Consider the following 21,776-nt stretch of genomic DNA (forward strand, 5'->3'; position numbering starts at 1 on the left):
TATCTGTAGTAATATGTTTGTTTTTTAAATCAATATTCAACACGATAAGATGTAGTTTTTCTAACTACAGTGTTTTTTTTCAACATGTAGTGCTGAATTCTTAAAAATAAAAGTTATTTATAACGTGCCTGTCTTGTTCGGGCAGTTTTAATCAGGTTAATGCTGCCACCTCCTGCTGCATGAGAGAACTACACATATACTGAGTGGATTTCGAGCAGTATGTGTTGCATCACAAGTTCATTTATACAGCACACTTCATACACTGTGTCAAATAACTTAAAAACTGTAACTTAAAATAGAAATAGAGTTCAATACACATTTCCACGAGATAGAAAATCAAAGAAATAGCCTATTTAAAATGATTTAAAAATATGAAAGATACTTAATTAAGTGGCAACCATCAACTGAAGGGTACTTACAGTTCCTATGCCTTGACTATGAGTATGAATATTACTGTGTATATGGTTTTACTTATGCCTCCTGCTGTTATTTTCTTATGACTATATATACATATATATATATATATATATATATATATATATATATATATATATATATATATATATATATATATATAATTATAATATAATACTATATATTGCTTGCACCAATTGTTCACATAGGTATTTGTATGTATCAATTGCTGGCATTTCCTACTATACATATTGATTGTCACGCCATTTAGCTTTAACTTTATGTATCACTTGCAGTTCCTGTTCTGATTTTGCATATTGTCTTTTTTCTATTGTTATTATAATGAACATTGACCCTGGAACACAGTTGAAAATGAGAAACTTGGCTATCATTGACACATTTACAGTAATGCTGATCAATGGACCCTGTGCAAATAAAATAAAAGCTCCATAAAATGAATTGTTATTGGTGCAATGTTGTCATTTCGAGCAGTATGTGTTGCATCACAAGTTCATTTATACAGCACACTTCATACACTGTGTCAAATAACTTAAAAACTGTAACTTAAAATAGAAATAGAGTTCAATACACATTTCCACGAGATAGAAAATCAAAGAAATAGCCTATTTAAAATGATTTAAAAATATGAAAGATACTTAATTAAGTGGCAACCATCAACTGAAGGGTACTTACAGTTCCTATGCCTTGACTATGAGTATGAATATTACTGTGTATATGGTTTTACTTATGCCTCCTTCTGTTATTTTCTTATGACTATATATACATATATATATATATATATAATTATAATATAATACTATATATTGCTTGCACCAATTGTTCACATAGGTATTTGTATGTATCAATTGCTGGCATTTCCTACTATACATATTGATTGTCACGCCATTTAGCTTTAACTTTATGTATCACTTGCAGTTCCTGTTCTGATTTTGCATATTGTCTTTTTTCTATTGTTATTATAATGAACATTGACCCTGGAACACAGTTGAAAATGAGAAACTTGGCTATCATTGACACATTTACAGTAATGCTGATCAATGGACCCTGTGCAAATAAAATAAAAGCTCCATAAAATGAATTGTTATTGGTGCAATGTTGTCATCTGTCCTGTAGGGGGCAGTATCACACCCAGAAGCGTTGAAACATTCAGAGGAAGAAGAGAAGCAAACCAATGGAATTGAACCTCTTTTCATTGGTTTGCTGTATCTGTCAGCTAACTAAAAACTTGTTTAATCGTGAATATTGACGTGTATGTGTCCCCTGAACAGTGGACAATGTCTACCCGGGCTTTGCGAAGGCTCAAAGGGAAACAGCGAGGTCAGGAGGCCTTGGACGCCGGAGATCTAACTTTGGGTGACAGTCCGGAGGAGCAGGCTGCGGGTGAGGAGGAGCAGCTGGACACGGCTAATGTTTCTCCCCCGTCTGATAGCAAAGCCAGCAGCCGAAAGGCAAAGAAAAACAAGGCTCAGAAAAACTTCAGCAACATTTATGAATTGGTAAGGTGACTGTGTAATTCCCCAAAGTAGATGCATCGTACTGTTACTGTTTGTTTCTTCCTGGCAGATGTTTACCGCGAGCTCTCTGTTGATACAACTGGACAACTCAAGCTAGCTGTTTGGTGTTAACGTTAGCTCCCTTCTCCGCTTATTCAACTAAACTCGGATACATTACAAGTTAAAGTTAGCTAATTACCTAACATTACTGGGAAGTAGTCTACACCAACCTTAAGAAAACACTGACGACAAAGGTAACATTTGTCCTCAGTGTTACAGCATGTTTATTCACATTTAAAATGTGTTCTTAAAGTGACACAAAATGGAGACATAAAGCTAAACATCTACAACTTGTCCCCCCAACATCTCCCCTTGCTTTAAGGTAAAGACAAATGTGTATTCATGTGTGATCAAATTGTGGACAGATGTCATTGTTCAAAACTAATAAAGTCAAGATGAATGTGGATTCTTATTAAAGGCCTTGACTTTGATAAAGCTAATATCTATAATGTAGTTGCACTTGAATTGAAAGCACGTAAACAGTTACTGTGATGGCATGTTTAACGACACAAAATAAACGTAGACAATTGATTTCAGCAGTCATGCAGTAAGATTTGTTTTGTGTTATGATGCAAAGGATCACCTGATCATTATTATGTCAAGCTAAGCTCTCTATGGCATTCACTTTATCTCTTGTCAAAACCATAATCCATTCATCCATCCATCGTCTACCGCTTATCCGGGATCGGGTCGCGGGGGCAGCAGCTCCAGTAAGGAATCCCAATCTTCCCTTCTCCGGGCCACATCCTCCAGCTCCGACTGGGGGATCCTGAGGCGTTCCCAGGCCAGTGAGGAGATATAATCTCTCCACGGAGTCCTGGGTCTTCCCCGGGGTCTCCTCCCAGCTGGACGTGCCTGGAACACCTCCCTAGGGAGGCGCCCAGGTGGCATCCTTACTAGATGCCCGAACCTCCTCAGCTGGCTCCTTTCAACGTAAAGGAGCAGCGGCTCTACTCCGAGTCTCTCACGGATGGCTGAGCTTCTCACCCTATCTCTAAGGGAGACGCCAGCCACCCGTCTGAGAAAACCCATTTCGGCCACTTGTACCCGTGATCTCGTTCTTTCGGTCATGACCCAGCCTTCATGACCATACCATAATGCATGACTTTTTTCAGTTGTTGAGGTTCATATTAATATGACATTAATATGTTCATAACAACTTATTTTGTATTATTTGTCACAACAGCCAGCTCATTTCATGTGTGAGCTGTTTACAGCAAACAGTTAAAATACTTTAAATCTACTAATTATTCACACCACAGACTATCCACAAGCTATAGTTCACATTAATATTGAGTTTTAAAATCACACATCTTGTCCATGAGTAGAGGTTGGCATTGGATTATTGCAACCATGACATGATTTCAGGAAAAGATGATGTTGTCTTGATGTTGGACAAATGTTCCACCTAGCTATGTTTGTTTTTTACTCCCTTCTTTATCCAACACACTCTTGTCAATGTTACATTTTTACTAGATAGGAGATGCAGACAACGAGGCAGAGATAATCTCACCTGATGAAGAAGCAGAGAAACCAGATGGAAATAAAACGAGTGGCACGGAAAATAATGATAACCGAGACCATGAGAAACCAAATCAAAAGCAAGAGAATGCGTCTACAAAGGTAACGATAAAGCAATGTGAGAAGGATGGTTCTCTGTGATCCTCGGATTGATTTAAATATTCCTCTGATGTAAATCGTTGCACATATCAAACTGTCATCTCTCTTTTCTTTAACAGCCTTTGTCTGGAGACAGAGTTAAAAAGAAGAAGAAAAAGAAGAAGACAAAAGTGACGTCAGAAGAAGGACAGGTACATTTGTTGAGGAGGGATTCTATATCTGCTCTGGTTAACATTAAATAACAATAAATGGTAAATTGCCCGATATTCTTAGAATCCATGATAACTTTATCAACATTGTTAACATTCATTATATGTAATGAAATTGTAACAATCTTACAATCCTCTTCAGAGCCATAAACTATACACACAATTTTCAAAACTGTAGCTTCTTTTGGCAAACGAACAACAATTAAACAATTTTTTTTTTGTATGATTTCCAGGAGGCTGTACCAGACGATAACATTGATTTATTGCTGGAGAACCTAGAGCAATCCAATGGTCTGAGTTTGCAAAATGAAGATTGCGGAGGCTCCGACAGAAGATCTGTACTACATGTGGAGCACAGGTGAGGTGACCAACATCTCTCATGTAGACAACATAGATCAGGGGTCACTAACAGGCGGACCGCGGTCCGAGTCCGGACCCAGACGACGACCTATCCGGACCCGGATTTATAATCAATAAATTATTGAGGGATTTTTCAATTTTGACGGGGCGCTTCTATTTTAATCGGCGCAGCTTTTCTCGTATTTACGTCACTGGTTTAGCGGTTCAGGAAACTCACAGACCAATTACATGCAAGTTAAGACATCCCACGTGATGCTACTCAGCCAATCAAATCTGTGCATTCCAATCGGCAAATGGCTGAATACAGACAGATGAGAGGCGAGAGGCGAGTGGCAGACGGAAAGACGAGTTAGCGACACAGGCAGAGAAGACGGAGAAAGGGAGAGAAACACAGACGAAGAGACGAGTGAGCGGCAGAGAGGGAGAGAACAATAACTACTCATGGCGCTCTCCAAGAAGAGAAAGGTCAACAGAGATTTTGACTCATTCATGTTCATCCTTCCCACTGGGAACACAACGCCAGCGTCTCATATGCTCAGAGACCGTGGTGCTCATTAGAAGTGGTGATGTGAAACGCCACTATGAGACAAAGCACAACGTTTTTGGCCAAACAAACCCACTCAAGTCTGAACTGAGGTCACAGAAAATAAGCACTCAGAGCCCAATGTGATTTTGATTTGTGACAAAATAAAGCAAATAGGCCACCTGTCAGCATCATCAGCCACAGAGAACTGTTTAACCCAGGATGTGCTAGTCTGGGTTAAACTGTTCAACTGTTAAGATGAGTTGAGACTGATTTATTCTAATAGCACTTTATTTTAAGATGCACAATTTTTCAAAAGCTATTTTATTTATTTTTTCCTATTTTATTTTTAAATGCAGCCCGAGAAGAACACTATACATATCTACAGTATTATATATATATATATATATATATATATATATATATATATATATATATATATATATATATATATATATATATATCTACAGTAGTGTGTTTGTGTGTGTGTGTGTATAAAATACTGTAGATATGTATAGTGTTCTTCTCGGGCTGCATTTAAAAATAAAATAGGAAAAAATAAATAAAATAGCTTTTGAAAAATTGTGCATCTTAAAATAAAGTGCTATTAGAATAAATCAGTCTCAACACATCTTAACAATGTATAGTTCAATGTTAAGTGACAATAAATATTGTCTAAATGTTTGTAAATTGTACTTTCTTTATTAGATGTGACAGTCAGTTGTTGACGTGCAGACGTTGATACAGCTACTAGGCAGCTTCAATATATATCTCACACTAATTCATAACGCAGGTTACACATTATGATGCTCCGGACCTTTGCGTGCAGAAATTTTCTCTAACTTGACCTCTTAGGATTTTAGTTGAATACCCCTGACAGATGATTCAGATCAGATTTCTTGTTTTGGTTTGTAACAGAAGTAATAATCTGCACACAACACTCACTGGTTTCTAATTTACTGCATTCATCAAGTAGTGAATGTGTTAAATAAATATAAGCTGCTACTGGCTTCAAAATAAACACAATTAAACATGAATATGTTTGTTAGAGTAGTAATGATAAAATATCTCTTATCAAGTGTACACCTGACATGACTTTCAGTTTAGTAGCCTCTCTTACTATAATATACATTTCTGTGATTCCTAATCGCTACCATGTGGTGGCACTTGGCTCACGCAAGACAAGTAAACAATTTGGAGGCCGTTTATCTCGGGGGGGGGGGGGGGGGAGAAGCGCCGCAATAAGTCAACACAGAATTGCAAAAGGTTAAAACTTATTGAAATATATGTTGCACATCTGGCCACACAACCAGTGATGTCAGAGCACGTCATTTCAATTAGCTGTGTTGAAAAGGCAAATGACCTCGTCCTGCGTTGTTAGCGCAGCATGTGATGTCCCGTGGGCTGCTGTTCAGTAATGCAACCGTGCTGAAGCAGAGAAAGCGTGTGTGTTGAGTGAGAGAGAGTTTGAGGGCCGAAATCCAATGTGCAAATTCTGCGCAGCCATTATGTCATTTATTGAGTATCCATTATATGACACTAAATATAAAAACATGAAAACCTTTTTTCACTTTTCATATAACGTCAATGGGAACCTAATTTGCCACTCTTTGTTATTAGTTGGCAGAGGATACAGTTAAAAGGTGACGTTGACTTTGACCGTCACAAACTATGAGGCTTTGTGCCGCTGGTTGATTACTTGGTTAAATCTTGCTTTCTAGATTTGTTCACTTTGATTTAACTTTTGAATGTTTACAGAATCACAGGAAAATAATATTAGATTTATGTCTTGATGTTTTTGGGTTTGTCTAGAGCAGACATGGACTAACATGTTTAAAATATTAAAAAGCAAACAGGCCCTTATCTTGGAACATGTTGTTCTCAGCTGGCCCACATTGTCAAGATCTGAATTACATTTTTATTTTTATTTTTGTGCCAATTAATTAGGAACCTCAACCCAGAGACGGAGCTGAAGAGATATTTTGGGGCTCGAGCTGTTCAGGGGGATCAAAGGTAAAAAAGTTTGAGAGATTGTTTGGATTTAAATGGCCGTCTGTATGTATGTGGTTTATTATTGTGCTCATTTTTATCTTTTCTAATCTTTTGAAAGACCTCGACAGAGAAACAGACCGTTTCATCGTAGCACCTGGATGACCAGTCCTAAGGACAGCTGGCCTCGCTTCAGCCGCCCAGGTAGGCTTCTCTTTACAGTCGTCTGTATTATGGCTGGTAACTTTTTAAATATACTATTTCGGGCTTAAACTGACTGTTTGCCAATTTTGATGAATTAATTACTTTGACCCCACTTGAGTCATATTTTTCTCTTGATATGAAAAATATCTGTATCTGCACCTAAAGTGGTTTGGCCTATTTGAAGCTAATGTACTTGTGAGATTCTTGCTGCTCTGAGTTTGTAGCCTCATGATTGTTTGCACTCATTGTCGCTTTGGACAAAAGCATCAGCTGAATAAAATGTAATGCAATATGTTTAAAAATAAAAACACTTTGGCTTCACGGTGGCTAAGTGATCTTAAGATTCATACGTCATAACACGCACGCATATGAGATGTGTTTACACGACCACATCGGTTGCAAGGGCTCATTAGTTATGTGCTCTTGCTTATTCAATTATATTAGTGCGATTTTAAATATAGCTTTACCATTTACCTGTTTTGTCTTTTTTTTTTTTCATAATTTATTTAGCATTCTTGCCTTGATTTATATAGCACCAGATCATAACAGAAGTTATGTCAAAACACTTCATGAAGAGCCGTACTGGACCATACTCTTTGATTTACAGACATACAGACAGTGTAGCGACAGAGACCGGAAATGGGGGCAGTAGAGGACAGGGGTATGGCAGGACAGGGGTATGGCAGGACAGGGGTATGGCAGGACAGGGGTATGGCAGGACAGGGTATGGCAGGACAGGGTATGGCAGGACAGGGTATGGCAGGACAGGGTATGGCAGGACAGGTTTATGGCATGCAACAAAGGTCCCAAGGCTGGAATCGAACCCGGGATATTGCGGTAATGTTGCACGCGCTGTAACCATCTTATCTTTACGTCTTGCTGCTGTTAACTCCTTTTGATGTCTCCACAGGAATCTCAATGACCTTACTGCATTCAAAGGATGGCATTCAGTACTTTACCTTTGAGCATGGTCGAGACTACCAACAAGTACAGTTCAAGTTCCTGGATGCGGTCGAGTCCATGGATCCCAACAACATTGTGGTAAAACATTGAATCTCTGCTGTGCACTGTGGTGTCAGCATCTTCACTATTAATCTAGCCAGGAATGCATAAACTGATGAATGATGTGGGGTGGCGAGAATAGTCACGTAACATTGCATAGTCAATATTAACTATATTAGCCTTTTCAACTCTTAGAATGAAACGACCCTGTTGCATCATCATCAGTATAAAGAATCGACACATGCAATTTAAATAACCTCTTTCAAAGTCACATAAGACTGTGTACCTTACAGCTTTAGGAGAAAAGTCAACGTTCTTTCCCAATGTGCACTGGGATAGAATTAATAAGCTTAACTTTCTGCTGTCCGCTTCTCTAGTGAGGGCAAATTAAATGTTGAGCTTTGTAGTTATTATGCTTGTACTGTATTTGTGTTATTTACAGCGATCCAACTTTTCAACAGGAGGTTGAAAGCCTTTCTGACTTTGTCTTTGTCCGTCTCCGTCAATATGACCATTTTCCCTTCTGCATTTCTCTCCAGGCATTACTACAGTTAAACCCCTACCACATTGACTCTTTGCTGCAGCTCTCTGATGTCTGCCGCATACAGGAGGATCAGGAGATGGCAAGGGACCTTATTGGTAAGGATTATGGGCTCTTTCTCTAAATCGCATCAATTCAAAATCAGAACCAGAATCAGAAATCCTTTATTAGTCCCACAACGGGGAAATGTACCTTGTTACAGCAAAAGAACATATGAAGTAAAGTGGCGAGTACACAACAGTTAAATAGAATAAAAGTAATATAAGTACAAAGTGGTTGATAAAAAGTGAATATTGCACATGGCAGTGATAATGCACAGTGGTGGAATGAAATACTTTGTGTTTTTAAGGCTAGGTAATTACCCAGATGCCAAATAATTAAGCATAATTTGTTTAAGAGCAACTGACGGTGACCAATATCTTTAAGCTATTATCAAATATTAAACCTAAACCGAGTTGTTCCTGGCTCAAGTAGAGCTCCTTCTTTACCTAGGCCTTTATCGACTCCAGAATTTGGCACAGACATGAAATAACGCAGTCCCTCTTCAGACATTATTACGCTTTCAAAGTCCAAGTCTGTTTTTCATCATGGCTAAGAGGACCAAACATGCACTGTGTATTTTTCAATATGAATTCATCATTTAATTTGTTCCCCACAGGGATGCGGATCTGTTTTGTTAAGCACATAAACAATCGTACAAATTTAGACATTTTTTATGTTCCAACAGAGTCTGCATGATTTGGTGTTCTTATATATTAATGCATTGTAATGTAAATCTGTATATTGTAATGAACTACATGTCCCAAAACAAAATACCACACACAGTTTGTTGATGCTTCAGTGAAATGTTCTGCCTTTTTATTGTAAGATATAAATCAAAACTTTTTCTTATTTCTCAGAGAGGGCCATGTACAGCTTTGAGTGCGCCTTCCACCCTTTATTCAGTCTGACCTCAGGCACCAGCAGACTTGATTATCTGCGACCGGAGAACAGGTTGGTTATTTATTTATTTTGCTTTTGTGAGACACCTTGCTTTCTTTTTAGGCATCTGCTGGACTCTAGATTATCGTTTGTAATTTAACATTTGCCAAGGACCCCCCCCCCCCCCCCCCCTTAAACTGTGTCCTTAACAAAGTCAAATTCAATTCACTTCAATTTAATTAAGTTGTGTTTGAAAGACTCATCCATTCAATGATTCAACCATCTCTGTTTGCAGGGCATTTTATCTGGCTCTTTATAAGCACATGTTGTTCCTGGAGAAGAGAGGGTGCCCACGGACGGCTTTGGAGTACTGCAAACTGATCCTGAGGTACATGAGGGGGGAGGGGAGGGGGGGGGGTGGACGCTCGAGCACTGGGAAAGACGAGCGATAAAGCTAAAGGGAAACATTTTTAATAAGACATTTACACAGAAAAACCCCCACACGCTTGTCCATTTAAATGTTGACCAATAACACGGCTTTCACCTGAGTTGCAGTCGTTGCGTCGCTGGTGTTTAACGACTAACTCGTCTGCTCTGTTCCCACTATCTCTGACAAACTATTCCTACAAAAAGAAGGGAGGTGGCCACTGAGACTTTATTTTCTCTCTGTTGTGTGTTTAGTTTATTTATTTGAAATCCATTGAATATGAATACATACAGAATGGTCACATGCTCGCTAAACAAAAAGAACTCTTATTTCCCTAAATAAAGTAACAACCAACAGCAGTCATCAGACTTGGATGATATTCTTCAAAGGCTGTTAACTCCGCTTTTAAGTTTGTATTCATGCACAGGGGGAAGTCCAAATAAACCCATTATGTTTATTGTATGAAATGGTTATATTTTTATTCCGTGACTACTGATACCCATCAAAGATGCGCCCATCAAATTGATGTATAAGTTGGTCACAATTGAAATATGTGTTTCAGACGAGACCTTCCAAATTCCTAATATGTGCCGATGTATTGATAACGAGATGTTTTTTAAAGAGCTTTTGAATGCGTCCACCCAATTATTCATATTTTTAACCGTGACATATTGCAATACAGGCTAATGTGAGTTAATGTTTTTGACCAAGATGATGCACAAAGACAAACTAATGTTAAAATCTCATTTCATAACAGAACCTCTGGTATCGTGCTGGTACAGAGACCGCGTCTGTCATCCTTTTTTTTATACGCATCCAAGTGGTCTGTTCCCAGGCACGGCTGCCATCAGTTAGCCATAGCTTGAAATTGACAACCTAACCACATAATGTTGAATGCTTATCGATGATTTTTATCAAACTCTGGCTTCCTTATGTAATGACAGCTATGTTCTGGTGCTTTTTGTAAAGAAGCAGTGAGGGAATAAAAGCAGACCGCTGTCCCTCTCCAACCAGCAGTGATTAAATCGGCTAAAAATGGCAACATGATTGTAAAAAGAATCGATTTTGAAGAATGATCTCACGTTTTATTTTATGATTAACACTGATGAACTATGACGGAGCACAGTCTCAGTCAGTCTATGTTTTAGAGAAAAGAACAATACTTGTATATTTGTATTCCCCTGTTGTTTTTTTGAACACAATCTTTATTTGATATCATCATCATGCATGCTCAGCTAGTATTAAATGCATTGTTTTGGATTTTGAAGGAATATTCACTTATTTCACTGTCATTGTCGGAAGACATTTGTGCACAGAAGATTCATTCAATGGCTACTTAAGTTGCTCTGCTGCCCAACTGTCCTAATTTCCTTTGAAAGCAAAAAGCAGCTGTGGGATTTGAGATGTTCTCTGGTTTATGATACCTTCTTTGTTTCACACATAAAGTGACAACATCTGATGTTGAGTTAAGTGTCAGCTGTAAGCAACAGTTCCTTTAAGGACAGAACGGTCTGTCCCACCGGTTGTTTTCAATGTTTCACCCGGTACGGAATGAGACTTTTTAAATTACATGGATTCAGATATTTGGTCTGTCTTTTGTTCAAGTGGCTGTAATAAACATTTGCTTCTGATCTTTCATCAGTTTGGATCCAGACTCCGACCCACTTTGTATGCTCCTGCTAATTGATTTCCTGACGCTGCGCTCAAGGGAGTACCATTCTCTCCTTCAGCTGCATCAGGACTGGGAGGTAGAGTGTGCTGTGATGAGCTGATGTGTGCATATATATATATATATATACACACACACACACACACACACACACACACACACACACACACACACACACACACACACACACACACACACACACGTTTACTTTTCAGCCTGATACCGAAATGGTTTGTTTTTGCGTTTTCAGGAGCACAGAAATCTGTCCCAGCTGCCAAACTTTGCGTTCTCCACTGCGCTTTGCCATTTCCATCTCAGTCAGCAGGAAGATGTGGATCCTGAAGAAAGCGTCAAAGACAAACACAAAGCTGACCTGATGCTGCAGAACGCTCTCATCATGTTCCCCGGAGGTTCGGAGATGAATCACTATCCGTCTACGATTACATGATTACACATGATTGTCCCTCAGTCACTTCTTCACATTGTTTAAGGCAGTGGTGTCCAACATTAGATGTATACCTGACCAGCTGCTTCTCGCATCATATGAGTTATTTAAAAACAACAAAAACACATCATGCAATTGTACTTTCTAAGGATTTTATTTTCAGTTCCATACTACTGGTGCTTCAATCAATAGACTAGCAATAATGACAACAGAAAGCCTTTCTTGCACATCTTCAAAGGCCCAGCACTCTGACGTTCAGTTATGAAGTATCAACATGACATATTAAGTGTATTAAATAGCCTACTTTACTATAACTAGCCCCTAACACTTCGATAACAGCGCAAAATGTATTCAAAGTTTAACCAATTTTAAAAGTGCACTGAGCTGTTTTAACTGAAATATGAAATATTAGACTTTCAGTTATCAATCAAACCAATAAAGTGCGTCTTATAATGAAATGACGCAACTTATTATCACCATTTCAAATTGAAATGTATACAGTAGCATTGCAACGTGAACTTTATTCACAGATATTGTGTGGGGGACCACAAATAGTATATTTTAAGAGACAAGCCGAGGGCCATTTTAAAAATGTCAAAATTAAAAGATGTCTACAATTTTTAATAAGGATTATTTGCCAATCATGCCAAGGAAGTTTTAAATGTCTAAGTTCACCCACTTATGTTGCTGTGAATGTGTTCTCTGCAGTCTTGATTCCTCTCCTGGATCTGTGTACTGTGCAGCCAGATGCCACAGTCAGCTCACATGTCTTCTTTGGCCCAAAGAGCCAGATGGGGTAATGTATGCTCCCTTTGTTTTGTGATGTTTTGCCATGAAATTGAACCCCATTATATTAATGTAGCATAGTATACTTTATCATGCACTACTGTGTAGCCATTAACTATAACAAAAATGTTATATTATTGGTATAAATCTTTTTATAGCCGTTATTTTTAATCCTCATTTTGTATCCATCATGCTTTTTCCATTTTGTTTTTAACTTAAAAGGAAAGAAAAAAAAAAACTCATCCTAACTTTCCTTTCTCTAGGCAACCCCCAGCCCTGGCTGAACTGACTGCTCTGTACGTGGGGAGGACTCACACCCTGTGGAGAGAGGCCGCGGTAATGCTGTGGTTGGAAGAGTCTGTGAAAGAGGTGCTGCGTCGAGTTGATGCCAAAGACGCTTTGGTGGAGGACTGTCAAGACAAGTGAGATCTCTCAACGAGCTGCTCTGCTGCCGCTTTTCTGTGCCATTATGCTCCATAACTTACAATAACTTTATCTGTTTTAGGAGAAAGCAGAGATACCAGAGTGCACCCAGGAACATCCATCGCCACGTCCTTCTCTCTGAGATCAAAGAAGCCACCTCCAGTCTGCCTCTAGTAAGAAGCGATCAGCACTTTTAACCAAACCTCACTTCATCCACAATGTGCTTAGTCCACTCAAAGATGGACACTAGAGGTGTGATGGGCATCAATAGCCAAATAGCCTCGCAAGCCAGAGGAGTTAATTGAATTAATAATCATACTACAAGAAACATGCGGCCTCCCTGTGTCCCAATCTGAGGTTGTCTAATGTCCAATGTCCACATGACAGTATACATACTGCACATACACAGATATAGTCCTCAATAAGTGTAACCACATGTGGCTATTTTTGTATGATACCAAAGTTCCTTGTTTCTGTATTATACACAAGCAATAAATCTTGTTGTAGTGTGACTAACACAGCATTGGATACAGCCTGCATATAAACCTCTCTTTCTTTAGAGTATGTGTTTTAGTGAAATGAGATTAATTCATATGAATAACTTTATTTAGCTATTGAATTGTAAAAACCATCAATCAAACTAAATTATTAACAACTTCAAGCCTGGTAAACCTATAAAACCACTTTCCACTTTTATACAATCTGAACAAAATCAGTATAGAACATCAGTCCTGTGTGAACATTATTATATGAAAAGTAAATATGAAACTTATGGATCTCCCAGGAACAAATCACAGAAATAAAAAGAACAAATCAACAGCTGGCGCTGCCGTTCTAAACATATGAACATCAGTGATCACTGCCATGTGGTAGTCTCTTTACTTAACACACTTAGCACAGTAGCTAAGGGTAGCAAGGCACGTTCTGCCTTTATGAGGGTCGTACGTATGATGGTCGGCACAACAGGATGAATAAACTTGGATTGATAACTTGGTTCCACACCTGACTGATGGAATGCTGATCGCCTCCTAAATATTCATGTGTTTCTGAACTCCTGCATCTCTGAGGAAGTGAATCTAATTTTAGTTTATTTGTTTGATGCCCTCAGGAGGTGACCAGTCAGCCTGTGATGGGTTTCGACCCTCTGCCTCCACTGGACTCAGTGATGACGTACACCCGACCAGAGAGGTAACGAAGGACCCGTACATCTGTGCACGTGACATTCAATCAGTCCGAGAATACGCAAATATTGTGCTTTACAAACTGACAGGCTTCATATCCTCACCATAATGTTTCTGTGTCTGTATATAGGCAGCACGTTGGTGCAACCAATGAGAGTACATTGTCACTGTTTTTCCGGTCTTTGCTGCCAAACTTCAACCTTCAGGTGAGTTGCATGGATCCGGCAAGATACAGTAGCTCTGGCTGGAAATAGGTTTGGATGAATTGATGAGGGGTTGTACAGTGCGTGGATCACCAAAAAGAGCTGTGATTTAAAGGCCATGTCACACATATCCGTATGACAGAAACGTATGCCGGTGCATACGAAATATCGGCAATACGTTGATATAAATTAAGGGTAAGTTGTGACCGTTTGAAGGACGCAGACGATACACCGAACACGGCAGACATACGGCCCTGTCACACAGTTCAGTATGGCAGAAACATGCTGGCGTATGAAAAGTAGCTCAAAATTAGTCCAAATACGTCCAACTTTTCCACAGCGGTGTTGTAGCTGACGTATACATAACAAATATATAACAAATTATTATACGTATGTCAAACATTGATAGTTCATCACATACTTATTTAAAACGTATCAGAGCGTCTGGACAACGGAGCTGGAGAAGTGCCATCTGGTTCACGTCATGCTGATGCTGGAGAACGGCTAACATGCTGAACGCTAGCTGTACTGTAGAAACACGTTTAATAAGTTACTCCGTCGTCAGGCATCATCTTAACATAGGGTAGGAATAGGGTATCCACTCGTTATCAATACATTGTCTGTAGGATTCACCGTCAGCCGACGTAGCCTATATCTAACGTACCTCTAACGTAGTCACGTAGGTATTCACGTACGTCTAACGTAACATAATTTATGTGTAACGTCTGTATATCTTATGACGCACATGTTGGGTACGTCCGGTAAGTTTGAACATCCTCAAAACATCAGCGTTCAACAACGCACCCCAGCGTAACACAGTGAGCAAAGCGAGTCCGTCCTCCTGATGTCATCTGAGGATGAGGAATCTAATAAAGAGCCCATGGTGTGGAGATGTGGGCACATCATGTGTTCAACAGCTGTAATGCCCTATATCCAAATGAAACTAATCTGTAACTAATTGTGTAAGCTCACAAAGTGAATAATTCACTATGAACAGACCTGTTTCAAAGCGTGTTGATCTTGATGCTCTGATTTCCTGGTAGCTGTCCTAAGAATTGTCACTTTTTATTAAGCTTACTTTCCAAAAGGATTAAAGGAGCACAGTGTGAATAGTGTTTTTTAAGGATCGGCGTTACTATTTAACGGTAACTAAAATAACACAGTGCCTTTCAGTGGCAGGAGCCTCGAGCGCTTGTGGAAACATATGAACTGGTTAGGGGTCTTGAAAACATCTTGCCACACATGCTTGACTGAAGGAATATTTCCCTCAAAGCCTCATGGTTACCCTGAGGGGACAACAACTGCAAAAATATCAAAGAAGGCATATGACCTTGTTACAGTTAATCTACCATTTCCCAGTGTTGCTGAAGAACAAAACAATAACAACATTCATGAAGTGTAAAGTTGTTTGTGGCCTTGGCTTTGCCGTCTCTTTCTAAAGAAAGTGAAGTTTAATTGCTTATTGTATGTGTTCATTATAAATGTGTACGGCTAAGTAATACAGTCAAGTTAAATTTACTTTCACAAAATAGTTTTGGGACGTTTTTCTTAATCATGAATGTTACAAGTTCGCATTACACTTCGAACCGTTTCCTTTCAATCCATTCCAACAATAGCTGACCTTTTGAATTGTGCTACACTGTGCAGATAATCCTGCAGCCTATATTGATGTACTTTTTGTATTTGAGGCACCTCGCCAGGCGTTCCAGTGGACTTGAGAAAAATAACATAACTTAAAGGGATATTTCAGATTGTATAAAGATAGGGTTGTATGAGGAATGGAAGTTGCTGGTCTACCGCTGCCTCCATCGGTTAGATTTGTGTTACTGTGTCTTAGGTGACTGGTGTATTAAAGGGTGACTTTGTTAACCGATGTCAATGGCGTCTTGGGGCTTTGAAGAAAGCATAGATAACGGCTTCAGTTCCCCGTGTCGGAATGGGCTGTCTCACGGTAAAGCTGTGAAAATATTCTCCATTTAGTTCAATTCAAACCCCTTTATTTGTCTACGCGGGGAATTTGTAGAGGCCTTAGAGTAGTACAGTAACCCAATATAAGAAAGAAAAAAACAAGGCGCTAACTGTACACGTTATGAGAGTGATACAACAATGATGATCTTAGTGGAAAAAAAGAGGAGCGGTACCTCATACAACCCCACTTCATACAATCTGAACTAACCCATAACAACTATTTATTTCATAAAAGAGCACCTGCCGATGTGAAAAGTGAGTTGTGAATAAAAAAAAAAAAATTAAATTTGAGAAGAAGAAAAAAACACCTTGAATTTCAGACGCGGGGCTCCGTTGGCGGGGCACAGCGCCCTTCCAAGACAATGGTAAGGGAAACACTGATGGAGAAAAGTAGAGCGACGTGAATCTTTGGTCTTTTACCGTATCAATAGGTGACATTCTGCAATGTGCCTTAGACGAGCATCAGCTTGTGATTTCATCACGTTATCACAAAATTCAGGGAGCGACTGAATCAATCAAGAGATGCACCACTCTCCATCCAAAATCTGAGTGGAGTGATATAGCATTGTTTCAAATAAAAAGCAGAAGGTGGCATCTTATTTGGAGGCTTAATTTTTCAGTCTTAGCTCTGTGTAATAACAATAACATATTGTTTATATTGTAATGTGAGTAAATTACTCTGTATTTCAGCCCGAATGCGTAAAACATACCTGTCGACCCTCCTGTTTTTCCCGGGATTATCCCGTATTTTTAATCTTTCAAAAAAAATTATCATAAGAGGCGTATTAAAAAAAGTGTAAAGTGGCCTCCGGTAGAGCAGATGGCAGGATTATTATGCCAAAAAAATTTTTCCCTTATTTTGAAATTCCAATGTTGACAGGTATGGCGTAAAGTCTTGTGGGGAAAATGATCATGAATTAAAAGATTAATAATAAACCTTTTTGACAACTAGTAGCGCTATGGAGCAATGTTTTTTTTAGATATAGATATAGATATATAGATATATATAGATATATATAGATATAGATATATATAGATATAGAGATATATAGATATAGAGATATAGAGATATAGAGATATAGAGATATAGAGATATATATATATATATATATAGAGATATATATATATATTATATATATATATATATATATATATATATATCTCTATATCTCTATATCTCTATATCTCTATATATATATATATAGAGAGAGAGAGAGAGAGAGAGAGAGAGGAGAGAGAGAGAGAGAGAGAGAGAGAGAGAGAGAGAGGATAGAGAGAGAGAGAGAGAGGAGAGAGAGAGAGAGAGAGCGAGAGAGTAGAGAGAGAGAGAGAGAGAGAGAGAGAGAGAGAGAGAGAGAGGGAGAGAGAGAGAGGAGAGAGAGAGAGAGAGCTTTTTGTAGCTAAAGTCCGACGTTTTCAAATCTGCACATTGTCTTTTATTTGTAAAGACTCAAAATCTACTTGTAAAGGACTTTTGCGGTGCCAGGCCAAGCACAAAACAAGTCTGGTTTATGTCCATACAGAGTTAAAACAAGGGGGCATTGACAACGTTATGATGATAGAAGTGCTTAACATCAAAGAGTATGTACTCAGGGGATCATAAATGTTATGCAAAGACATATAAAGTAATGTATAACTCATCATTGGCCTTTAGTGCACTGCCAGTGTGCGGAACAAACAAACTGCAGCCATTAAGATACATATATCATGTACAACCCCACCTTGGCTCTTGTGGGTCAGCTATACATGCTTAAAGTTAACGGATGGCCCCGAGGCATGTTTCATCCATCCTAATCATGTTATCCACTTATGGAGAGGAAGCGATAAAGTTAAGACTAGGGAATATATTCTTTACTTTTGAAATAGTTACATAAACAACATAATGTTTTGTTGTATAACACGACCCGAGATTCTCCTGGTATTGAGCCGTTTTATTTATTTATTTAACACAAAAATGTTGAACTTATTATATTTTTTTCTAATAACATCACAAAAGTACTTTTCTTGTTGATTAGCTGCGTTTGCTTGTCTACCCATCAAATGGGATCATTCATTGTCAATAACTTATAACAGACAAAAGGAAGCAAGACTGTTGAACTGCTGGTAACTATTGCAAGATAGTTTTTAAATACACAAAGAATGACCAGACATGTCAGTGACTCAGTTCCACAGAGGTAGGAATGTGACACTGTATAGAGGTAACGTCTTGTTTTAACCATAGATATAATATAGACATAGTCTCTGTGACGTCACCCTTAGGTTTCTGAAGCGGCGTTGTGAATCTCACAGTGGGTACCTCCGGCCATCGCCGCGTTCGCAGTGCAGACTTATTCAAATATGGGCAAAGAGGTGGATGACCTGTTACAACACCCACCTGTCACTCAAAGCGGCCATACCCTTAACTTTAAGCCTTCATATAATTTAAACGGTTGAATTCATCCCCAGGACAGTTGTCATGAAGGGAGGAATTGGCACTAGAGACCAAAAGTGTTTTTGTACCGTCTATAGGGATTGACTCCCTTTTTGAGCCAGACTCAAGTGGCCATTGTCACTTCCACGTTGGCTTCATTTTTCAGCACTGGAGGTTGCTGCTTGGTTTTAACTCGGGAGTGCTAAATCTGTCTGCGCAATAAATGTAATAATGAGGAAACCTTGAACCTTGAACACAGTCGCTTTGAGAAGGCCAAATGCTTACAATTAGAAAGTACTTAGATTCTAGATATTTGTATATTGACTGTGACGTCTTTTTCTTAATAAGGGCGGACCAAGGCAGGAGGATGACTTGGAAGTGGCTCGAGCTGGACAGGAGCTGAACCAGGAAGTGAATCGTCTAATGGTGGCAATGAGAGACATGCTGGCAAACATCAGGTTTCAAGAGCCACCGCGAGACGACAACCCCTACAGAGACGAGGAGGAGTGGGACTGAGAGAGGAGGCAGGCAGAGGTGGAAAGAAATAATAACATTAAGGAAAATTATTTAATGGTGTTTATAAAATAATTAAGAAGGGATGAAGTGGGACAACTGAATAGTATTTTTTTAAATTGTCACAATTTCAGAGTTAAGTGAAAGATGACTTGGTGTTACCAGCCTGTCAAAAGAAATAACTCTTGGGCAATCCAGATAATTATGGACATGGGGAATTCAGAAAACTGATGGGTTAGTTGAACCTTTCATGTTGCTTAACCTTGTAATAAACATTTAGCAGTTCCAACATCTCCAGTGATTGTCAGTGACAATAACGCATCACGAGCGCTACTCTTCTTCCTCGGGTTTCTGGCTTTCAGAGAGCTTTTCATGTCACAAACAGTGGACTGATTTATGAAATAAGAACAAAGTTTCTTTTTGCAACAGAATCAGAAAGAAAGTTTTTATTCTCATTGACTTAAAAGAAAATTGGGCTAATTAATTTCAAATTGGTTCAATCTGTTTTTACAAATAGAATATTAACTTCCTTTGTGTTGGGAATAGCATATTCAGCAAGTCATACCCCCTCCCTTTTAGATCTTTAAACATCTTATTATCTCCTCATACTACGGACGGTGCTTCCTACCAAATCATTTGCTAAAAAGTATCTAATATGGCACTTCACAAAGGATATTAATCATTTGAGTTCTTGACTGATAAGTTGCTTCTCATTCAAGCAATGAGTCAATGAATCTCACTCTGAAGCCTTATTGAATAATTTGGATAAAATGTTCTTAAACATGAGTAAAGTTTAGTCTAATTTAAGCATTTACTAAATCAAAAACTTGGAATCTGCTCTTTGGTCTTATCCCAGAAGAAAAATGTTGGTTTAATAGTTATTTTTGTCACATTGTCATTTCATTGGAAAACCGCAGTCTGAAAATCTAATCACATTTTCTTGCTCTTCAAGCCTGTTTTTTATTCTGGTGTGAATCTCATCATTAGCGCAGGATGTCTGCTGTTTTCTGCTCTGTTACGCTCCCTCGCTCCTGCTCTGTTTGGAACTGATTCTCACTTTGTGAGATGTGTGGCTTACTCCGCCCAATAAAACCGTACAGAGAACTGGCCTGGCCTGTTTTTTGTTTTTTTTCCAGTACTCTGCTGTTGTCAAGTTGTATTCAGTGCAAGAGTATGGCAGATATTTTATACATGTTTGCCTAAATTGATTTGAATATTTCCTTTGCACGCTCAGTCAGATACTCGTGACCTCCCTCACTGATGAACGTCAGGTGTACTTCTGGCAGCACGAGCTTCACATTCCTACATCACTTGTGCTTCACCATATGTTTCCCAGCTTTTAAATCTTGTGTTGCTGGTTTTTGTCATCATAATTGCGTCGGGAGTAAAGATGGTGAGATGTTTCCGCCTGACAATCTGCAACGCCCTCACATGGTTTTCATCTGGCAGAGGGAAGAATCTGTCTCATGACAACTTATTTGGTCTTCCTGTCAAACCTCTCGGACAAAAAGATGTCACATAAGCGTACAAGTTGGAGCTCTGTTTTACTTTTTAGTCACAATTGGCACAACAGCTGTTCAGATATAAATCTAATTTGATAAAATCAACCCGAAGGTTTGTTGGTCACAAAGAGGACATCAACTCTGGAGACTGAATAAATCACCATCAACACGTACTCTGGCTGTGCATAAATTAACTTGTTACTCAGCTCACCACATGATAACACAGTGTGACTGCCTGATTGTCAAGTGATGTCATTGTTCTTAGTTCCTAGAGTTTGTGAGAACTTTGCATGTGATCGTTTGAAGTATATAGACTTTCATATCCTCAGAGGGATCAGACGCCAATGCTGCACAATTAATCATTACTGTATACTTAATGATAACGTCAACAGCTACTAGACCTTAGAATTACAAAAGGGCGCCCTGTAGAGGTTCTAAATCTGTGACCTCCTCTGTTACAGTTCAAAAAAGTGGACAAAGATTTCTTTCAATGTATGTGACTTCTGTACAAATGCCCTGTGATAAAAGCGTTTCAAGTTAAGCAAGTTCAAATGCTGCGGTTTTCATTATAAGATTAATGTGCAGATTATTCATTTTAATAAATCGAATAATCATTTAATCAGAAATTGTAAGAAATAGTCCATTGAAAGTTCCCGGAGCCCAAGGTGACGTCTTCACATGTCTTGTTTTATCCAGACAACAGAGCAAAACTCAAATATATTCAGATTTTAATGATGTAAAGTGGCAAATCCTTACATTTGAAAAGCTAAATCCAAAGAATATTTGGTTTATTTATTTTTTATTTTATTTTTTCAGGCCTGAAAAAATTGAATTGAAATGGTTATTTACTTAGAATCCTCCTTTAAAGAAGCAGAACTGCAATTTCACACAA

At 38.6% G+C, this 21,776-nt stretch overlaps 1 protein-coding gene across 1 annotated transcript; it reads left to right on the forward strand.

Annotated features, from left to right (window-relative positions):
• Nucleotides 1-1,561: 1,561 nt before the first annotated feature.
• tcf25 (TCF25 ribosome quality control complex subunit) lies at nucleotides 1,562-20,490 on the forward strand. Its single transcript, XM_029426538.1, has 18 exons — nucleotides 1,562-1,931; nucleotides 3,465-3,611; nucleotides 3,728-3,799; nucleotides 4,051-4,175; nucleotides 6,648-6,713; nucleotides 6,811-6,893; nucleotides 7,804-7,934; nucleotides 8,435-8,534; nucleotides 9,336-9,429; nucleotides 9,653-9,745; nucleotides 11,427-11,532; nucleotides 11,704-11,863; nucleotides 12,607-12,694; nucleotides 12,948-13,106; nucleotides 13,190-13,280; nucleotides 14,216-14,295; nucleotides 14,419-14,494; nucleotides 19,218-20,490. The coding sequence occupies exons 1-18, from the start codon at nucleotides 1,710-1,712 to the stop codon at nucleotides 19,383-19,385; spliced, it is 2,061 nt and encodes a 686-aa protein (XP_029282398.1). The 5' UTR covers nucleotides 1,562-1,709; the 3' UTR covers nucleotides 19,386-20,490.
• Nucleotides 20,491-21,776: the final 1,286 nt, after the last annotated feature.

This window comes from Cottoperca gobio, chromosome 3 (genome assembly GCF_900634415.1).
Source record: "Cottoperca gobio chromosome 3, fCotGob3.1, whole genome shotgun sequence".
Lineage (NCBI taxonomy): Eukaryota > Metazoa > Chordata > Actinopteri > Perciformes > Bovichtidae > Cottoperca > Cottoperca gobio.